This window comes from Montipora capricornis, chromosome 3 (assembly GCF_036669925.1).
Source record: "Montipora capricornis isolate CH-2021 chromosome 3, ASM3666992v2, whole genome shotgun sequence".
NCBI lineage: Eukaryota > Metazoa > Cnidaria > Anthozoa > Scleractinia > Acroporidae > Montipora > Montipora capricornis.
This window is the reverse complement of record NC_090885.1, coordinates 45,501,204-45,523,703: the sequence shown is the minus strand read 5'-3', so window position 1 is coordinate 45,523,703 and position 22,500 is coordinate 45,501,204. Positions and strand designations below refer to the sequence as shown.

Below are 22,500 nucleotides of genomic sequence, written 5' to 3'. Positions count from 1 at the left end.
ACATTAAAGACAGTACACACGCACTACAAATTTTCCGCGATTTCAATTTCTCCGGCCAAGACAAACTTATTTTCACCATGGACATTACATCTCTATACACAGTCATTCCTAATAGCGAAGGTCTTCAAGCACTTAAACACTTTTTCGATCAACGCACTGTCAAAGAACGTAGCTCGGAAACGCTCCTCCGCCTTGCCGAACTAGTTTTAACGCTTAATTGTTTTTCATTCGCCGGCAACTATTACAAACAAATTAATGGTGTAGCGATGGGCACAAGAATGGGACCTAGCTATGCCAATCTTTTTGTAGGATATGTTGAACACCAATTTTTTAGTCAGTACAACGGCCCCAAACCTGAACTCTACGGCCGTTACATCGACGACTGCATCGGCGCTATTTCATCCAGCAAAGAAGAACTCGATCAATTTATAACCTCCGTCAACTCTTTTCATCCGGCTCTTAAATATACCTGGGAAATTTCGGAAACTTCATTGGCTTTTCTAGATATCAACGTTTCTATTAGAGGCAACGTGCTATGTACTAGTGTGCACTACAAACCTACTGATTCACACAGTTATTTGTTGTATTCATCGTCACATCCATCACATGTCAAGAACTCCATCCCTTATTCTCAATTTCTCAGACTTCGACGTCTATGTAGTGATGACTCCGATTTTTCCAGCAAATCAGAGGAGTTGTGCCAGTTCTTCGAAAAACGTGGCTATCCTGCCTCTGTGGTCAAAGCGGGCCATCATCGCGCCCAACAATTTGATCGACAGTCATCACTACAAACGTCACAAAAAGATAACAATGACAGAATTCCATTCACCCTCACTTTCCATCCTCATAATCACGCAGTCAAAAGCATCATTCTTAGTAATTTTAAATTACTCCAAAATGATCCCGAGACGGGTAGAATCTTTTCGCAACCTCCACTTATTTCATTCAAACGTGACAAAAACGTAGGCAACTTTTTAGTTAGAAGCGCGCTCAAAACTAACGAGCAACCCGGCACTTTCAAATGCGCGCGCTCACGATGCAAAACTTGTCTTTTCATTGTTAACACTAGCAAGATATCGGGACCTAAGCGATCTGTTAAGATCACCGATCGTTTCACATGTACCTCCGCAAATGTCATTTATTGCATAACCTGCACGTTATGCAATAAATTATACATTGGTGAGACAGGTAGACGACTAGGTGACCGATTCCGCGAACACCTTCGCGATGTTGAGAAGAATGACAAGGATGCATCCAAGCCAGTCGCTCGCCATTTTAATCTGCCTAACCACTCCAAAAAACACATGGCTATCTGCGGCCTTTCCCTACATCTAGGTACGACGGAAAGCCGCAAGAATCTGGAACAAAAATTCATCTTTCAAATCGGCACCCTTAATCCTCACGGTATTAACGAACGCTTTTCATTTAACTAATATATTCCTATTTTTCACGTTGCCATGTTACCACCAATAGCGTAGCTCCTACTCTACTATAAAAACTACACGTAACCCATAATCCCTCGATTCGCTCTGACGAAGGGCTAACGCTCGAAACGTCAGCTTTTAGAATCTCTGTACGGTGGCCAATTTACATTATCAACTCCGTTGATAAAACCAAATTTTTGTATACTACTTCCCCACCGACGCAGCACCACAGTTTCTTTAGAAACTACCCCTTCATTACTAAAACATGGAATGACTTATGCACTAGTCATTTGTTTCCCCCACCCCTTGACCCCCGGGGATGGGTCGGGAAATTACATTTGAATGGTTGTAAAGTAGGTGTATTTCCACTGGGGACTAGAGCAGACAAACACACGTAATTCCCCCACCCCTCTGTTCCTAAAAGATTCTGAGTCATCAAGGAAATGTTAGGGAGATTACCACAATAAATATACAGTTCTTGCCATTTGTGTGTGCCACATGAACTATATAAGGAACGAAACAAAAAAAAAAGGATAGGAACAAGACAGGAATAAGCGACCAATAAAGAAAAAGTTTAGACATGATTGCTGTTCTTTTATTTTTTACTGCTGTAGTTTGCACTCTGGGCAAAACCAGACTTCTGGGGGTGTCCTTCCGATTTCAAGCGAGGTCAAGCATGACAGAAATTCAATAATACCTGTTATTTGTCACGGTTATTTTGATGTAAATGAGTTCCAAACACCAATAAAACAATAAGCAAATGATTGAATACATGATTGATGACATAAAAATAGTGCTAAAATGCGATAAATTAAAACCACAAAGCGGAGTCTTACCTTTTTTACTTCTCCCGCCGCCATATTGATTTTGCACGTGTGAAAATACTCATTACCATTGCTCTTCGTTTCTTTTCAGTCCCAGTCCTCCTAGGTAAGAATTTACCCCTGTATATCCCTAGAGGGGTAGGGCAGAGGAACGAAAATCTTGTAATTTCCCTACCCCCTAGAGGCGTAATTGTGGCGTAATTTCCCCATATGTCCCCACTATCCCCGGGGGTCGGGGGGTGGGGGAAACAAATGACTAGTGCATTACAACCACCTCAAAAAATTGAACAACCACCTAGACAACATTATTATTATATATTTTACCTGGACGTTTCTCGTGGTTGATTGTGGTTGACAATAAGATTCTAGGGGGAGCTGGAGGTTTTATTCAGGTCACGTATTTCATATGCGTGACGTATTGTCATCTCGCTTGTTTAAAGAGGCATTCGATTGTTTGCAAAAGAGGCATTCGATTGTTTGCATGTTGAATCTTTTGAGGTGGTTGCAGGTCGTTCCATGTTCTCATAACTACGAACTATTCGCAGTTAACGACAATTCGAAAACTGCGAAATATGATATGATACATGCGTATTTATGTTCAAGACCTACATCTGTAGGCCAAGATCAGGGCAGCCATCACACTACCAACGTCGAAACTTACTGTAGCTCTCTCTGGCAAAACGAAATTTTGCACGCATTTTGAAAGAAGATTCGTCTCACCTTTCAAAATTTCGTACGCATTTTGAACGAAATTTTCGTCTCTCCTTTCGAAATTTCGCACACCTCCAGAGGGAAGATTCGGCGAAATTTCGTCACACTTTCCGAAATTTCGCCAAAGCAAAACGAAATTTCGCACTTCTCCTGAGGGAAATTCGGCGAAATTTCGTTAGACCTTTCGAAATTTCGCTCAACCTAGAGGAAATTTCGCATGTCTCCAAAGCGAAAGTTCGATAAAATTTCGCCGAAATTTCGTTGAGAACAAAGCACGAAATTCGACGAAATACATTACTTTTGCACAGTACTGTATAAATGGAATAATCAAAGCCTTAAGAAAATGCTATGAAAGGATAACAGAAGGACATAAGTACTTACCTAGACACGAAAAACCCAACAAGGGTGACTATTAAGGACCTCTAGCCCACTATAGCATCGGTCAAGGGCAGCAATACGAGACACAACAGACCCACCGAGGTTGAACGACAAGGACCTGAATCCCATGCTGTAAATGCATAGTTCTTGAACATCAATACATCCTGTGTACCTGAACACAACAAACCCACCAAGGGTGATTATCAAGGGCCTCCCGCCCATGGTATGAACGCATTGCTCACGAATATCAAAGCTTCATGTATACCTGGACACAACAAACCCACCAAGGGTGATCATGTATCAGGGGCCTTCAGCCCATGCTATAAACAAATTGTTCATGAACAGCAATATTTTATATGTACGTATGTACCTAGATGCAACAAAGCCACTGAGGGCGATTATAAAGGGCCTCTAGCCCAAGCTATAAATGCATTGGTCATCAGTGAACATCAATACTATAGAAGTGTGCGTAGACAACAAACCCACCAAGGGTGAATATCAAGGGCCATTCAATAGCCATGTTATCAAAAACATCGTACATGAAGATGAGTGCATAAAGAGACATAGGAAACTCGTCAGGGGTAACAATACTAAAAACTATAAAATCATACACGGCTAAGCTAACGACATAGGAATCAAGAACAGCATAGAGACATAATCGTCAAAAACGCGAGGGCATCAAGGCCAAGCTATCGCTCAATATCAACACACTAAACGAAAGATAACTCAGCGATCGAGAATGACTAACAGAGACCCCGAGCCTATGCAACCCAAACGAAAACTTTACAGCATAAAACACAAACTAGAGGCTGTGCAGCTACACATCAGAAAACCACTGAGGGTGAATGTCAAGGTCGTTTAGGTCACGCTCGCACAGCATGGTTCATAAAGTCAATACTCAGCGCATACCTAAACAGAACAAACCCACCAAGGCCCACAGGGACACTACCCCCAAATAAACAAAAAACTTAAATCATAAAGAACAACAAATAACGAGACATAACAAACTCAGTCCCTAGGCTGTATAACCCAAATGAAAGCATGCAGCAAAAACGAAAGGTAGAGCATAATGTACAGTAAAAAACTAAAAAAGGCTTTTGTCGAAAAGAACTGGAACATCTGGAGGAAAAAATCCCCCCAATGGACAAAACGACTCCAGGAGACCAATGAAAACATAGGCGCGGCCAACAACAGGCGAAATTCCAAAGTGGAACCGGCTGCAACAGAAGCTTGGATGAAAACAACTATGGAGGTTAAACAGACAGGAGGGCATAAGAAGCTAATATCTATGGACCAGTCCAGAGCAAAGGCGTTCAGTCTGAAAGACCCAGGCTGATAAAACCTTGTAATAAACAACCTTCTCATGTGTCAAACCTAATGCATAAATTACTTTAATTAATGAATTTTTCAATATAATAAAAGTTTGAGTGATCTCATCTTTTGGCTGAGTGTCAGTGTTCGCATTATGTAACGCCATTTTCCCATAATACAATTGGTAAAGGCAGCATACGCAGATTGTGGATAACATTCTGCTATCTGCGAGAGATTCTCAGTTTCCTCAACAAAGTCTTTGACTTTGTGTGATGTATATTCTTCAGCAAACAATGTTGCACCAATCATTGAGCCAAGCATCTCATGTCCTTCGGTTGTTACTTTAATTCCCGCTCCTTTAAAGACCTTAATTGCCTCTACCTGGAACTGTGGTTTAACAATGAGATGTGTTTTACTTGCGTTTGGATAGAATCCCATCTGTGACCTGCAGTTGATAGACACTGCCACTATCTTCCTAATGGATTAATCTCTCCACCACCTGTAGAATCATCAGTGAACTAGGCTTGTTTTACACTCGGTTCATGTGACCTTAATCGTTGAATTAAAGGTGTTACTGCAAGATCAAACATTGCCATCACAAGGTGATCTCCCTGACTGATTCCTTCCGATGATTCAATTTCTTCTCCTCCAGTTACAATTATTATTAACCTTACTGGGATTTGATAGGTATTGTTCAGCACTATCGATATTGCAGGGCAAATCACTCCAATGTTGTCCAGGGTAGCTTGTTGCTGTATTGTGTTATTAAACGCATTATTGGCATCTACCAGTAATACTGCTTCAGTTTCCTCTGGTGACATAATCTCTTTCATGGCATGAACAGCCGCTTCGCAAACCAGCTTCGTGTCCTACACATGCTTGTAGTGGTCCCGTGGCCTCCTGGATATCGTCTCCAACAGCTTTGAGAATTGACTTCCCTATCATACGGTGTGGCACCTCACCAATGTCACCAATGCCTAATAATAATAATAATGATAATGATAATGATAATAGAATTAAATGACTAAATGAAAATACTATTCCCTGTGAATCACACTGAGGAATGGGATAGAAAACAGGCGTGAAAACAAGTTTTATCTCAAGAACAATTGACGCTTATCTTACACAGCTATTGTATTGCGCTTGTTTTAGCTCAGCCAGTCTTACACCACACCCCCAGTGCCGCCTTTCTCACCCATTGTAATCAGAACCCCATTGTTCTACTCATCGTAAACATGTATATATAGCTAGCTAATAATTAAGTCTGTTCTTCATTACATAATTCCCTGTGAATCACACTGAGGAATGGGATAGAAAACAGGCGTGAAAACAAGTTTTATCTCAAGAACAATTAACGCTTATCTTACACAGCTATTGTATTGCGCTTGTTTTAGCTCAGCCAGTCTTACACCACACCCCCAGTGCCGCCTTTCTCACCCATTGTAATCAGAACCCCATTGTTCTACTCATCGTAAACATGTATATATAGCTAGCTAATAATTAAGTCTGTTCTTCATTAAATCTTCCTGATGAGTGCATACGCTCGAAACTCAGAGTCGCAGGGAATCTTGTGTATTTTCATTTAGTCATTTAATTCTATTTCATTTAGTCATGTATTTTCATTTAGTCATTTAGTTCTATACACCACTCTACACAAACGTGTATTGAGCACTCTTTAGCAGTGTTTGCAACAGTTTCTTATGATTAATAATAATAATAATAATAATAATAATAATAATAATAATAATAATAATACTTGAAAGGCCTTTCAAAACACTGAGGAATGGGATACTCCTGTGAGACAAAAGAGCAACTTCATGAGAGGGCAGGCTGCTTTACATGATTTTTGTCTCATTTGCAGGCAGACTCTTCAAGATACTACATTTTGAATACCTTATTTAATTTGCCAGGTAAAGAATTTTACTGTCACTGCTACCGTGATAATGATTTTGTTGCCCCCGCTTTAGTTTGCTTATATTTGGTTTTTCAACATGTACATTGTATTTTAACATGTATTCTACTGGTGTGTTGTTTAGGGTGCGTTGCTAAGGATGTAATGGTTAAATAATTCCAGAGAATTTGGCATTTTTTTGGTCAATTTCCAACTTTTGTAAACCAATGACCCTAAATATGATGTCATCATGCCCATGGTCACATGACCAATAAAAGAAAACTCTAAATTTGTCTATGCGCTACACAATCCAGAGTGTTAATTTCAGTCAGTGGTTTGATAATTTGTATTTGTTTTTGAATCCAGCGAATTAAACATGGCTTTCTTTTTATTTTGAAAATTGTTCTTTTTCAAGAGATAAATAATGCTGAAATACCTATAACATTTTCAAGAAAGATGATTTGAAAAAATCATTGCTTAGCTGTATTCTGTATTTGGCGTGAAAGGTGCCATTTAAAAAAAAATTCAATTCAATTTAAAGACCGCCGGAAATTTAGGTTTTTCTCAAACGGGAAGTCAGTTTGTTTTTTGTTGCGTGCACAATTGATCTGAGAACGAGCGCAAGGAAGGGCGAGGAAAAACCTTCAATGCAAACAACAATTAGGAGATTGTTGTAAAATTTTCCAGGTCGGTGAGTGTGTTTTCTGGTTGGCCCACAATATGATGACATCAGTTACCGGAAGTATCATTTCACTTCCTTAGCAACTTGTGAAAAATCTGTCTGCATGTGGGCCCTTAATTTAAGAACATGGTTCAAGGTTTGTGATACTGCAATAGGTGATATAATTATACAGATTTTTAATAAGTAAAGCATTAAGTCTTCACCTGAATGTAATCATGAATAATGGTTTTCATGTCAGCTATTATAAATTGATCAGCCTCAGTTGATTAGTGGAACAATTTTTAATTAATCTAGGAAATTGAATGAAAAACATTCATTGATTCGGTGGGGATAGCGAATTTAACAATGAAAAAATCTCTACTAAAAATTTAACAAATCGAAAGTGGTTCAGCATTGTCTGTACACTTATGGACAACGATATTCGTCATCACAGTGGTCAAAATGTTGTGGACTCACGAGGCGCAGCCACAATTCCTCAGAATAATATAAAATATATGCTAAGGCTTGAAACATCATCTCACAACCTTTCTTTTGGTGGTTAATTTACATGTTCCTTTTAATTATTAACTAAACTTGTTGGATAAAACCAGAATATTGTTTCACTTTTCTTCTGAAATTAGTCACTTCAGTCGTAGTGTACACCTATAGTATACTAAGTTGTAGTTAAAAATTCTCCTTGGTTAACAATTTTTCAAACTACATTAATGTTGTAGTTTGTTTTTTTCTCTCCTTCAGTTTTGACTGTGATAATGTCTATAAGACAAAGGAAAAATGTTAACAACTGTAACAAAGTCATTCTCATATTGTGTTGAACATTCGTAGAAACAAATCTCCTGGCTTGTTTAGTGGATTACTTTGACAAAAGTCCAGACTTCAAAAGGTTTGTGCTTTGTTGATAAACTGTTAACTGTATTCTTAATCTGATTTCCAATGAATCGAACTGCCACATACATGTATAATGATGTGAATATAATTAGTATTTTTTGGTGGAATAAAAATAGGGAAATTTGACATTTCAAGATGGCATCCTGAACACTTTGCTTTTTGTTGGTGTGACCTTGGTGGTAGTAATTTAAACGTGCTTGTATTCTTACCAACAGAACTAGGAACGGTGTACTAAGTTTTGATGAATTGCTGTTGACATACAAGAGTATACACCAGGATGTTCGAGCAGCAGTTGACTGGGTTCATGACAAGGTGAAGAAGATTAAAGCTTACTAAGATAGTGAAACTTGTGCATATTACTGTCGAGTCCCATGCTCTAAAATAGTTGGAAGATAGTTTGGGCAAAGTTAAAGCTTTAGGCCACCTTTGATATCACCATCTTCAATATGTATTGTATTAGTCTTCCACGATAGTTTACTCTCTTGTTTTTCTTTTGCCTCTTCTGGTCATTCTGGACAAATGACCCAGCCAAAGAAGTTTCCTTTTCCCCGAAAGACAGGTCACTGTGCATACCTCATTTTAGCTTCGTTTTTTTGCTCAGAACTGGCAGTAAACAATCTGTAAAAGACCAGCTTGCTGTGAAAGCTGATCTGTTGGCCATGTGTTCTGCAGAGCCCAGAATAACCTTCCTGCTTTGCCAATCCTTTGATTGATCTCATCATCGATTTGGCCTGGCATAAGCTCTAATTGTACTTCCAACACAGGAAGAGGATCCTACATGTAGCTACATGTACTTTTTCCAGGTCACTACCATAAATTATAATTGTCACTTGTACACTATTTTGATACTTATTTTTCCTTACTCCTGGTGGTGCAAAATTACTTTTGCACAGGACTGTACTGTTGAATTTTTCATAGTGGCGTCTGGTGCACAAAGTATAGAAAGTTAACTACTGATGCCAGTACCAGTACAGTCGACTCCCAAAATTATAACTCGATCCCTTGCTAACCCGAACCTCAGACTAACTTGAATCAAAATCAATTTCCCCTGGATTTCTGTCATACATTTACCGCAATTTTTCCTTTGATAACTCAAATCTCACTCTAACTTGAAGAAAGTTTCATTTCCTGTCAGGTCATTCTCGCCATATTTTTACCCAGGATAACTGGAACCATGTCTGTCAGTGTGTGACAAATCAAACAAGCAGTGCACTGAAGTCGAAAACATTTAAATTAATTTGAAGCAGCAATGTAATCTTTATTCTTTTTAAAATTACACAAAATGTGTAATTGTTTTTCAACAAGAATCTGAAAGGATAAATATCTCGTCTGCACATGACCTGCCAACTCGCACATACTTTTGTCAACAGGATCCTTTAAGCATAATCTTGATGAAAGGTACTATAAGCAGAGCACTTTTCCATGGACTGAAAGAAAATTTGTTGCAGTCAAGTAGATTGCTTTCTTTTGGATTGGAGCTTGCTCATTATACTGCATTGTACATGTCTAATCTTGTCGAGGTTTTGAAATGAATCCAATCATCCCAGACATCCTCTTGCTCCTCAGGAAGCAATATGTATCTGTGTGCCATCACTATGTGACAGCTCTAGGCATTCTGAACGAAAACCATGTGCAACTTGTTCTTCTTGCAAGACCTATCTACTTTACGGGCCAACTTAACTTGATTCTGATTTCTGCACAGCCACAGCAGTCTATAATTTCAGCTCTGCAAACCTTAGCATTCAGTAATGATGACCTTTTGGTTTTAGAAATACAATGCAATACAATACATGTACATACGTTTAAATTAATAATTGACCACTCCCCATATGGGCTTTTCAGGGCCATTGAAACACTTATCACAACAGAACAGAACACCCAGCAACAACTTTTAAGAATCATAACTGGCCAGAGGCAAGCAACAGTAGTTGGTAACCATAATTTATAAATTTATTATAGTTCAGTTAAGTACAATGTAACTCTGTCCAAGTAAAACCCCTCTTTCCCCCCCACAAAAAAAAAAAAAAAAAAGGAAAAAAACCCAGGTCCAGGCGGTGCTCAGACTTGGACTTGGATCTTTTCTGATAATAATAATTAAAATTGAAACTGCTTTCAAATTAATGTGGTTCTTCCAGTTTTGAAGGGGGTACTGTACTTTTTAATAGTAGTTACAGAAAATAAAGTTATTACCTACATGTAGGAATTCATTGTGTCTGTTTCCTTGTTCTTTTGCGATAAATATGTAGGGTACACTCAAGCAACTGACTGTGGAAAATCTTGAGACATATATTGTCAGAGAGGTTAGTTTAGAGGGAGCCCTTCCAATCTGTCTGTGTGAAGTGTACTTTAACTTACTTTTCAACCAGCAACATTTTATTGTAAAAGAGGTAATATTGGTCATCATGGTGGTAAATATTAAACTTAAATTAAATTAATGATAAGATGTATGATCATTTGTCTCACAAGATTTAGTGCAAGAAATGTGAAATGAATAATGAGAATTTAGGTTTTTCTCAGTAGAGAAACTACAGTACTGTTGTTTAATGGAAGCTGCATATCCTCGATAGTTTCGCGTATTTGGAGTTGTTACTTTGGTTAACGCATCCATATGCTATAGGGAAGACATTTTTTTACAAACATTGCCTTTGTTATTCAAATGTGCCAACCACACAAACAAAAGACCCTTTGTTTTGACCACCAATGAGGCTCTGGTTGATACACTAATGACGATAGCTAACATCAGTGATATCTTCCCTGTACAGTGCCTTGCCATACTTTGCACAATAAAATTAGGCCAGACAAAACTCAGATTACTCGAAAAAAAAAAAGTGAAAGAAACAGTCCAAAATCAAGAAAGAAACCACACAGTCCTTCAATAAGAATTTATTATTTTGACCCTGAAAGCTTGTTTGCACGCCTTCTAAACCAAACACTGCTGAGAGGTGGGCTCAACTGTAATAACAGTTATTTAGTTACTCTTTAATGTGGCAGTCATCTTGTTGTAATGTAGTTTAGTGTTAAGTTGCCAGTGAATAACGCCAATTCAATATGGTTACAACAAACTTTCCTCGTTCCAAAGTGGGTTGTGGTTGGTCTTATTGTTATCGGATGTTTCGCCCGAAAGCCTGTTCGCCTGACAGAGATTCGCCAGGAACTACAGATGATTTGCCCGATGATATTTAATTGACTTAAACTGGTACATAACAACAATCATAAGATGAAACCAATAAATAAAGGAGAATTTTAAACTACCTACGATAGTTCGAGAAATACACGCAACTTCGCAGTTTTTTTTTCTGGCTGTTTAATAATTACCGGTATGACTTTCCTTGCATGCAAAGTAACATTTAAAATCATTGTTCTTACGTAAGTCATATATTAAGTAAGTTGGCGACCAAAATTTTCCCATTAGTTGCCAGCTGACACCTGGGCAAAAAAGTTAATTTCGAGCCCTGTTAATTACTTCATCGGAACATTTGATGGCACTTTCTATCAAACCGGCGAAAAGTGAATAAGGAATCTTTCGCGAGGAATCGAAAAATTAACAAGCGACATTCACGTTCCCTGTCCTAATTTTGTTAGTGTCATTGATTGGTATCATCGGGCGAATCATCCTTAGCTTCGGGCGAATCTGCGTCGGACGAACAGGCTTTCGGGTGAAATCGTAATTCGGTCTTATTAGTGTGCTCTGAAACAGCAGATGTCTGGGTGCATCCATCTTGTTAGGCTTACAATGTAGCTACATAATTCCCGAAAAATTGTCTAAAATTCTTTCCGGAATTTCCCAAACAAAAGCTCTAAATTTCTTTTAGAAATTTCTACAGTTCTCCAAGAACTCTCTAAAATTCCTGAAGATTCTTATAAATTTCAGTTCTTATAATTCAGTGAGAAACCACTGCTTACTGATGCACTGTAGGACGCCTTTTGGTGAATAATCGCTGATAAGGAATGGATATGAATGGACTGACCCCGCTCCTGGTAGGTCGGAATACAAAAAAAAAAAACATGTTTTGTCAACGGTTTTGCCTGTGAAAAGTTTCCAACACGTCAGGTGAAAGTTCAAATCGCTCTAAAATTCTTGAAATTGTCGATTTTTTTTCTAAAAATCCCGAGAGTTTCTAAAATTCTTTTTGATGTCTAAAATTCCCAAAAAAATTCTGGAATTATGTACATGTAGCTAAGCCTACCTCTTGCGCTCCTTTATTCTGTCCTGCATAGTTTACACTTCTCGCCATTGTACAATTTATCACATTCTCAGGGAATCCTGTATGCTGTCTTCCCTGGCACCAGAGCAATCATGTCCTTGGGTGACTTCATCATGAGATAAAAGATCATATGTCTTATTATTTAGCAATGTCTTTTTACAAACGTAGTGTCAGTTAAATATTACATTGCCTGTGTGATCTTTTTAAAACAGTAAAACAGTGCTGGAGGGTTTAAGTTAGGCGTTGACTGTGCGCCTTAGATGAGATTTACTTATGATGTTAGTCGAACTCGACTCTGCAACAAATTGTAATCTATAGTGTGTAGGGTTCGTGTCCTTTTAAGGCTGAAACTAAACAAGCATTTTCTTTTAACTCATGGTAAGCAATTTTCTTTTATGAATATTTTAGCCCAAGTTGCCTCAGCTTTTGAGTAGGTAAGTATAAAAACATCTTGGTCTTGCAGTTGAGGTTGATGGAATAAATGATGACCCAGTTACTTAAAGATGTAATTGTTATCAACAAATCATGGGCATCTTTGGGACTGGAGACTTTACATCTTGATTACTGTCTTAATTTTAAGTGATTTGTGTATAAACTATGTGTATCGGGAAGTGAGGTTTCTTGGGTTGTCATAAATTGCATGCCTTCTCAAGCAAGGTACTATATCTCAATAATTAGATACCTAAATCATGATGCAATAGTTCCACCGAAAGCAAAAGTGTGCCCCAAATCTCCTACATGTACAGGGCAAACAATCCAAATACAGTCGCTTACACTGGGCACAATGCTTGCAATAAACAGCAAGTAACATTTGACTTGCAAGCTGAACGCCATAGGCCACTTTCAAAAATACCATAATACTCTTTGTCTGTCTTCCAAAATTTGTATAAGCATTGTTTTTATTTTCTCTTGGGACCATTGTAAACCCTAAGAGAAACTAGAAACAATTCTTATGCAAAATTTTGGAGGGCAAAGAGAGAGTATTATCACAATGGTATTTGTGAAAGTGGCCTATTGTCCGATCTGGTCTGGTGTAGCCCAACTGAGAGGTCGCAAAAATTAACGTTTGTGTGGAGCCCAGTGCCACTTGGGCAACTTGAAGAACAGCATTCAGATAGAAGAATTGAACGATCTATCGACCCAACAATTGGCGGAAGTGATTAATGCAGTTCTTTCAGAGCCACTAGAGGAGTATAGAGTGCCACACCCTCTGGGGGACTTCCAGTATTATCAGAGGTGTCAGTCTTGCATTCTAGCAATGCTGTCAAAATTAAATCCAACGAAAGCAAGCGGTTCGGACAAGATCCCTAATTGGCTACTCAGAGTATGCTGCACTACTTGCATTTCATAAATGTGTTACTCAATGAACAGCGCTTAGCCCACGTGTGGAAACTTGCGGATGTTACACCTCTGCCTAAGAAGAAGCAAGTGGAAGATCTCAAGAAAGACCTCAGACTAATCTCCTTAGCAGCGTGTCTATTGAAAGTTGCAGGGGACTGTGTTGTGTGTGATTTTGTAAAGCCAGCAGTTCTGAAGATGGTAGATCCAAGGCTGTATGGCCCAGTGCCTAAATCTTCAACTACCCAAGCGCTGATCCATATTATCCACAACTGGGCGAAGGGGACAGATGGAAATTGAGTAACTGGTAGAGCTATAATATTTGACTGCAGGAAAGCTTTCGATTTGATTGACCATAGGGTGTTAGTAACTAAACTAATACCCCGTTCACACCAAAGCTTAAACGTGTTTCAATCCTGTTTTAATAAACTTGTTTTATTAAACTGCCTGTTCACACCACGGGCACGTTTAACAAAACATGTCTAAAACCATGTTTAAAAAACTACCTTGACGAGGTTGTTTAACGTTTGCGCATCCAAAATGGCAGCCGTTAAAAAACCTCGCGGCAGAGTTTGGGAGAACAGAGAGACCATGTTGTTACTTCAGAAGTGGGGGGACGAAAATATACAGACAAAACTATTATCCTGTACAAGAAAGAAGCCTATATGGCAAGAAATCAGCACATTTCTACGGGCAGCGGGCTACGAGGACAGGGACAAAGACGGCCATAAAACAAGAATACAAACTTTGGTAAGCGCATATCTTGCCTACAAAGATGAATGCGGGAAGACAGGAAACGGAACTCCGAAGAAGAAGCCGGCGTTCTTCAACAAAGTCAATGAATTCTTATCAGGAAAGCCCTGCACTAAGCCAAAGGTTGTTGTTAATTCTTCCCAAATTGTCATTGGAGGTGGTACAGAGGACAGTGAAGAAGAGAGCAAAGCAAATGTCGAAAACGTTGTGTCAAACTTCCTATCCAACAGCAGAGACAACAACAACAAAGCCAGCAAATGCCCGGAACCAAAAAAGGATGCTTGTGTGACATGTACAGGTGAGCTGTGAAAAAAAGAACATCGCCTATTGGAGGGCCAGACAATGGTCACACGTAACGAGACATGGACGCCTGCGCTGTCGACAAAGTTTAGTGGGTTTATTTTTTTTGCTCTAATTCATATTGCTGGAAACAATTCTCTCTTTTATGAAATAGATTTTAAACAATGTATGAAGATTTAAAATAAATGAGAAACTAGAAACGAACACCTCGCTATCTGATCACAGATCACTGTGGAAACCTGGCTACTAACATGCCTACCTTATTATGGACACTTTAAATGACTTCAGTCGCATTTTGTTCTATGCTAAAAGCTGGTACATTCTTTTTATTTAAGTTACCTTAAACTGAAACATGTTTCTGTCTTACATGACTGTCCACGCAATGATGACAAGGGTCATGTTTACTGTAGTTGGTCTCGGTCGTACTTATGTCACTTATGGGCACGGAAACTAAAGATAGGATATTTCGAATAAGGATAAACTCAGTCTGTTAACCCTTTGGTTGTAACCACTAAAAATGTGATACAAGAATTATTTTGTCGATACACATTTGTTATTCTGCTTCCAGTATCAAAACAAGTCCACAACGTCGCCGTAAGTCACGCAAACAAAAAACAGTGGCACTGTCTGTCTGAGGGTGGGGGGAGTGGCAGGGGATTTTCTAGTTTATAATTTATAATGGCACTATTAAAGTAGGCATAATTTCAATTATGGCCTGTTTTGTTTCTGTTTATACTGATTTCAATGTTTCTTATAAATAATGCGTCAAAGTACCAGGATATCGCGATGTACTCTCCACTTGGCACCCCCTGACAGATGATACTTCATATCCTCATTGTAATAAGCTGAGAAATAAGCTTGTGAGTCAGACAAATATGGAGAAACTTACAGAAAATCACTTATGTCTTACATGTAAAACTATTCAGTCCCCTATCAGGCATCATAATAAAATTGACCATCTACGGGCATCCGTTTACTGTTTGCGTGACTTACAGGTACATTGTGGACTTGTTTTGAAACTGGAAGATGTGTGCTGACAGCAAAATGCGTGTACGTATCACATTTTTAGTGGTTACAACCAAGACATGGACTCCTGCTATAACCAAAGGGTTAACAGACAGAGTTTCTCGTTATCCGAAAGACCCTATCTTTAGTTTCCGTGCCAATAAATGCCACCTTTTTTCTGTCGCGCAAGGTCGCACAACATTCAAGCTTCTCATGGTGTTGTGTCTGTTTAAACTTAATCGTGTGAGGAAACAACATACAGCGCCCAAATCTCTGAGTAGCGGTAAGTTTTCGAGGGTTTCTTTCCCGTAATTACCGCTATTAACAAAGTGCCTTAGTTTTCATACGAAAACTAAGAGCAGGATTGTAGTTTTCGTACTACGAAAGTTAAGACCAGGTCTTAGGTCATAGTTTTCGTAACACCCAAAATTATAAGCCGTAAACTAACGTCACGCCTATAAAAATGTATTGTTCATTAGCGTGATTGTTTTGTTTTTTTATGACCTGAATCTCGCCCGTTTATCGCTCAGAATATTGTCCAAATGTCAGAGTAGTACAAATGTCCCGCTCCATTCTCGCTCATTTATCGTTCAATTTTTATCGCTCCTGTCAGGCTGATTATCGTCACGCTGTGTATCGCTCATCAGCGAGACTTTTTATGGCCCGAATCTTGCCCTCGTCTCGCCCAGAATTTTCGTACGGGATCTCCACTGGGAATCACACTTTAAAAAGGAAAAGTTGCTAATGAGCAACTTCTGTTCTTCTATTCTTTTTTGTTACTTCAAGTCCTTTTGAATTGGTTTGTTTGGTCTAATAGTGCCAATCGCTCCCCCATGGTGTGGAGATCTTCAGATCCAAGCACTGTTTTCGTTTTATTCTCTAGTTCTTGCTTGGTCGCTATGAGGCATAGTTTATGAATTGATCTTTCATAAGTTCCAAATGCATTCTTTATCTTTGACTTTCTAACTAGCCCGTCTGTTCCTAAGTACACTTTCTCCACTAACTCCATCTTCCATTTTTGTCTTGGCATTGCTTCCTGTTCAAGCACCAAGTCTCCAGGTTGAAGATTTTTTCTCGACTTGTACCATTTATTTCAGGGAAGGAGTGTTGGAGCATAGTACTTTAACCATGATTCCCAAAAACCTTGGACTCTTTAGTGGGTTGCTCGCACTAAATACCTTGGGTTAACTCTGTCTTCCAAGGTCTGGAATGGGGATTGCCGTGTGAGGCCCAATGATTAAATCGTTTGGAGTTATAGGTGGATTCTCCAAATGTCATGTGAACTAGGGTACAAAGGACGGCTGTCAATCGTGTAGGTTCCTTCAGCAAGCCAAGTTCACCATTGTTCTTCTGAAACTCGCGTCCATTGCTTGGCAGACTGACTTTGTTAAGCTTTCGACAACACCATTCATGTGGCTTGCTTTGGGGATATTCCATTCCTAATGAAATTGGCAGTTAAACTCTTCAGCTACTGTATTCTGAATTCTGGTAATATGCGCTTGGTTCCAAATTTCTCTTAAGTACTCCTGAGCTCCGGCAAAGTTGATTCCACGATCCATGAGAAAAGTGTATGTTGTGTGAATAGCCCTTGAGGTCATACATGCAAAGATGATAATCTGTGCTTCTTTCAATGTCTTGCGACTTAGTCGAATCTGTATTGGTCCGAACATGTCTATCGCTGTGCGGGTGAAAGCTGGGTTTGTCAATTTCTGCACAAATATTTGGGAGCTGGCCCATCAACTGCTGTAGAGGTCTTTGTTGTAACTTTTGACAAACTGCAATTTCTTGTAAGGTGTTGCAGTGCTCCGCACGCTAATCGTCCAAAACTTTTTCCTTGACTCGTAAGTGAGGCCCTTGTAGCCACAGTGGGCTCTTTTTTTGCGCAGATGTTTCAGAAGGAGGAGTACAATCCAGTGGTTGTGCCGCAAGATGATCGGGTTCCGCATTTTGGCTGGCAATGTGCGAATTTTCTTTAATCGTCCATGGGCATGCATGATCCCTTGGTCGTCTTTTTGCGCTGTTAATGACTTTTCAACATCCTCTCTGTCTAGGTTTTCTTGAGCGCATTTGTGCAGGAAAGTCTCTGATCTTCGAAGTTCTACTACCAATATTGCTCCTTTTTCTTTACTCTTTTGGCGTAAATTGTGGACAAATCTTAGAACGTAAGCAAGGACTTTCCTAACTTTCATGAATGAGGAGCATGTTGTTAACAAACTTTCCAGAGTGGGCTTCCTTGGCTTAAAATCAAACGGAGCTGTAACACAACCGCTCTTAGGGTGTTGCTCTTTCTTTCTGAGATGATTATACGGTGTCATGTCCTTCATTTTTTTCAAGATGTGATCATCTCTACACTCTAGGTTTTGATGTTCATTTGATAGAATTTCCTCATATGCTATAAATAGGAACGTGGGGCCTTTTGTCCAGTTTTCCAAATTTCCCAAGTTAATACCTCTCGTCGATGCGTTGGCTGGATTGAGATTTGAGGAAATGTATCTAAACTTGTTAACATGCACAGTTTCTTGGATCTCTGCCACTCTTGCTGACACAAATTTCTAATCCAAGACGGAACTGTACGGGAATCAATCCAGAAAACATTCTTGCATTCTTCAATATTAGCAAACTTTAAGGCTTCAATGGTGATACTGAAAATTTTAACGAGCGGAAGACAAGCCATCAATTCCAGGGGCGGTATGGATTTCTTCTTTAATGGTGCCACAAACGCCTTTACCAGGATCGGAACAAAGGCGTTAATGTTATCTTTGAGTTTCCAGCGTAGGCAGATGCCAGAACCGTATGCTTCCTCCCCTGCATCGCAAAAACCATGAATTTCAGGCAACATGGCTTTGTAGTCTGGCTTGAGTTTTTGGTTGGTTTCTTACTTGAGAATGTCATTGAGTACTTGAACTTACTTCATCCATTTCCATTGAAGATCTTCCAGCAGTGGCTTGTCGCAACTATAACCCATAATCCACAACTCTTGCAAAGCAAATCTTGTTTCGATGGAAACTGGGGACACAAGTCCCATTGGGTCCCAGTGTTGTGCTACGTAAGCCAGAGAGTTTCTCTTGGTTAAGCCTTTGTTCACGGTCTCAATTTCCTGTTTTGGAAATGAAATCGTATCTTCAGATTTATCCCATTAGTGCCTAAGGAAGCTGCTGAACCTTTCTTTGGTTTGGTCAGCATATTTGTGATTAGAATTCCATACCTTGATTTTAAAATTATTTTCCTTTTGCAAGAATCTTGTCAATCTCTTTTGTAATGTGTTTCGCATCTTCTCCGCAATGTTTTGTTCCTCCTATGTCGTCCACGCAAGAGTTTTCTCTTATTTCATTTGCCATTTCTGGAAATTTTTTGTCTGCCAACTTTGCGAGGGTGTTGACACAACTGATGTCTGGTGCGGGCTTGTCTGCAAAATTCAATCACCTTGCCCCTCCTTTCTCCATAGAAATCTGTGGTACACCTGGTCATCAGGGTGGATGAGCACTTGGTTAAACATTTTTCAAATGTCACCGGTGTATGCGACATTCTCCCATCTCCAGGCCAAGAGATTTGTTGTGGGGTCGTTTATGTAGTTAAGTAGTCTTTTAAGGATAGGTTTTCATGAAAGCTAGCTTTGCCAGATGCATCGAAGACGAGACGTATTTGGATGGACCTGTCAGGAGTGAAAACTGCCTGTAAGGGCAAATACCACTCTGGCTCTGCGTGACTAATTTTCTGTGGATGAACTTTGGTCACGAATCCTTGTTTTATCAACTTTTCGATTTATGCTTCTATATCTTCGTAGCAGTTTTTGTGGATGAATGTTTCTTCTGTTCTGTCGAAATTGCTCCTTTTGGGCAGTCCAGTCAACGCCCAGGCCATTCCCACTTGCAGTCGACCATCAACCATCTGTGTTGAACTTGTGACGGACTTAAAGATGAGATCCCAATCAGGAGATCAAATCAGAGAGTAAATTCATGTTTCCATGTATTGTATGTCCACCTTTTGCCATCCCATGAGGACACTGGAATTTTCTCTAAACCATGACTTTTATCATTTGTTTTACATTCCAATACTTGCATCATTTCTTTTAATGCACTGTTCATTTCACCAATTCCAGCCAATGCTTCGTTTTCCAAGGTCATCCCTTTTTCGGAATAATGCTTGTGATATGTTGCGAAACTGGCCGTACATTTCAGATAGATTTCTTTAACTTCAATACTTTTTCATTCACTTTCACAACCACTTTATCTTCAGGAAATAATTCCATTCTCGATAATTTTGTCAGAAACTATGCCTAATTGCTTCTTTACAGTTCTAAATTTCGTTTCAATTTCCTTGTAAACTTTCTCCAAGGTTTCTAGTTCTGGTTTGATGCTGTATGCAACTTGTAATTCTTGAAAGTGGTCATACAGTGATTTGATTGCCATGTCACGCTTGGCGAAAAATGTGTTAATATTGGCTTTAGGAGGCATATTTCAATCATAATAGCTTCAACATCCTTGGCGTTCTTTGTTCTTCTTTAATCTTCTCACGTTTTGAAATGTATTTCCTGCACAATTGTTCTTCTTCACAAAAACAATATTCGACTAATCCAAACAAGTAACAACAAACTTCGCACTACATGTAAATCATACGACTTCATTAACTGAATGCCACATGCTAATACTTATTGAACGTTCCTCCACAGTTCATTAGTTTTGAGTCGAAAGGTCTTGAAATCTCTTACATACACCATAATTCACTTGGTAACTATTGTACCTTTTAAGATATTTTAAGATATCTTTGAAATTCTAGTTTCTTCACCTCTGTGGCATAAGTGGTCTTGCTATGTGTCCTTGAAGACATGAAAACGCATCAAGTAATCTTCCAGGCCTGGTGTGAAAAATACTGAGGAAGATTTTTGACTGAATTGCGAGGCCAATGTAGCAGACGTTTTTGCACTTAAAAATTATTGTATTGTTTAAGTTTGCGTTGACGGAGTCAAAAATCTTGTCCTGCATTCTTCTGGCCTATCTAACTTTGAATTTGCCAGAACATTTATATAATTTCAATCTCCACTGGGAATCACACTAAAAAAAGGAAAAGTTGCTAATGAGCAACTTCTATTCTATTCTTCTTAAGTTTGTTACTTCAAGTTTTTTTGAATTGGTTTGTTTGTTCTAATAGTGCAAATCAGAGAGCTTTAGCCATAATTATTTACCCATGTATTGAGTACTCTTAGGCCTAAAGTAGAGCGGGAATTCCCACAGTATTAAATTACAATCAAACTGTATTTAACAAGACATTTCATTCTATCTTAAATGACGAGGAAAATCGACTTCATAGACTTTATCTCGCAGCAAACAAACAAACTTATTCACTTAGACATAAAAAGCGCTTTGGTAGAAAGAAATGGAAAAAAGAACGTTTTAGAAATACATTTTGAATGAGCTCATGCCTGGAAAATAATGTAGCATAATTTATAGTTTTAAAATCCCTTTTTATGTGTTGTGTAAAATTTTAATAATACATGTACGCAATTCAGCCAATCAGCTGTCAAAGTATTTGTCAATAAACTATCTATCTTTTAGGTGAATAGTTACTGATTTGTGAATGTCATCTATGTGTATTTGATTGTAATTTATTTCAGTCTGTTTTTGTTAGGATATTTAAGAATTTTTGTTGATTTATTGCTATTAACTTGTGAGGGTATAATTTGTCATCAGCTACCAGGTTTAAACTTACCAGTTTAAATCAACCAATGAGCATTAAGGTGCTGAAGTTTTTTCAATAGATCACGGAAGCAGAGAGAAAAAAGGTTGCCCTTAAAAATCCACCCAAAACCTTTTGCTCTTATTCCAAAAAGCTCTCTAGTCTACCCAGGTTTTAAGGTAGAGAATGATTGTAAGGCCACAGGTTTGACATTCCTTGTGGTTTTTAGAATGCGAAAGAGTGGGCGCAAGACCTTCATCCTGACCAACAGTGGTTACTCATACACAGATGTAAGTGTGGAGACACTTAGGGTCTGTTAGAGGCACTTTGTAGAGCTATTTGTGGATTTTGCCAGATTGAAGTGCAGCACATCCTCAGTAATTCAGTATCTGCAGGGAAGCTGAGAATGGTGTAGCACAAGATTGTAATTTTCTTATTACAATATTACTGACTTTCCTCTGTTTTGGAAATCCCTATCAATACATTGTATGTATACAGATATTGCCTGGGTATGCGCACTGATTTTGTGCTATCAAATTTGCCATTAATTAATACATATATGGATGTGGCTGGTTGGTTGGTACCTGGTGTTGTGCCATTTGGTGGGTCTTTTCTGTGATACATGGAGGACCATCATGGTCAACCATCCTCATCCATCGTATTTTGTTTTATTCAGTAGCTCAGTCCTTCCTTTGTTTAGTTTTAGGGATTGGCTTTCCATTTTTTTAAAATGATGCTTTCTTTTATGTTTCATTTTTTTTAGATCTTTGGATTGCCTGTATATTATTAATAGTGAAGTGCTCTTTCACCAAAACAACAGCATAACATCTTCATTTTGGTCAATTTAAAAAAAAAAGATTTATATGGCACACTTTTTGCAACGATACACTCTCACAGACATTGACAGGAGAGAGTGTTGTGGATGCTTTTTAAGATTTGTTTGTGTCTACGGCTGTAAGTCTGCTAGTGCTGCTACATTCAAAGTTGTCATGACATTATTAGTGCTTGATAACGACATGGCGACTTTATTCAGTTTCCTTTTCTGTTTTGTTATTATTATTATCATCATCATCATCATCATCATATTTTTTGTTGTTTTTTAGAAAATTCTGTCCTTCTT

At 38.7% G+C, this 22,500-nt stretch overlaps 1 protein-coding gene across 3 annotated transcripts in view; it reads left to right on the top strand.

Annotated features, from left to right (window-relative positions):
• LOC138043270 (cytosolic purine 5'-nucleotidase-like) overlaps nt 1-22,500 on the top strand; it is a 173,089-nt gene that overhangs the window by 98,920 nt on the left and 51,669 nt on the right. For all 3 annotated transcript variants that reach the window (XM_068889462.1, XM_068889463.1, XM_068889464.1), the window contains 7 exons: nt 6,510-6,558; nt 8,044-8,101; nt 8,322-8,418; nt 10,353-10,406; nt 12,720-12,745; nt 21,610-21,670; nt 22,484-22,500. The exon at nt 22,484-22,500 is cut by the window's right edge and continues 19 nt beyond it. In XM_068889462.1, coding sequence (XP_068745563.1) covers nt 6,510-6,558; nt 8,044-8,101; nt 8,322-8,418; nt 10,353-10,406; nt 12,720-12,745; nt 21,610-21,670; nt 22,484-22,500 — 362 coding nt within the window. The remainder of the gene's footprint in view (nt 1-6,509; nt 6,559-8,043; nt 8,102-8,321; nt 8,419-10,352; nt 10,407-12,719; nt 12,746-21,609; nt 21,671-22,483) is intronic.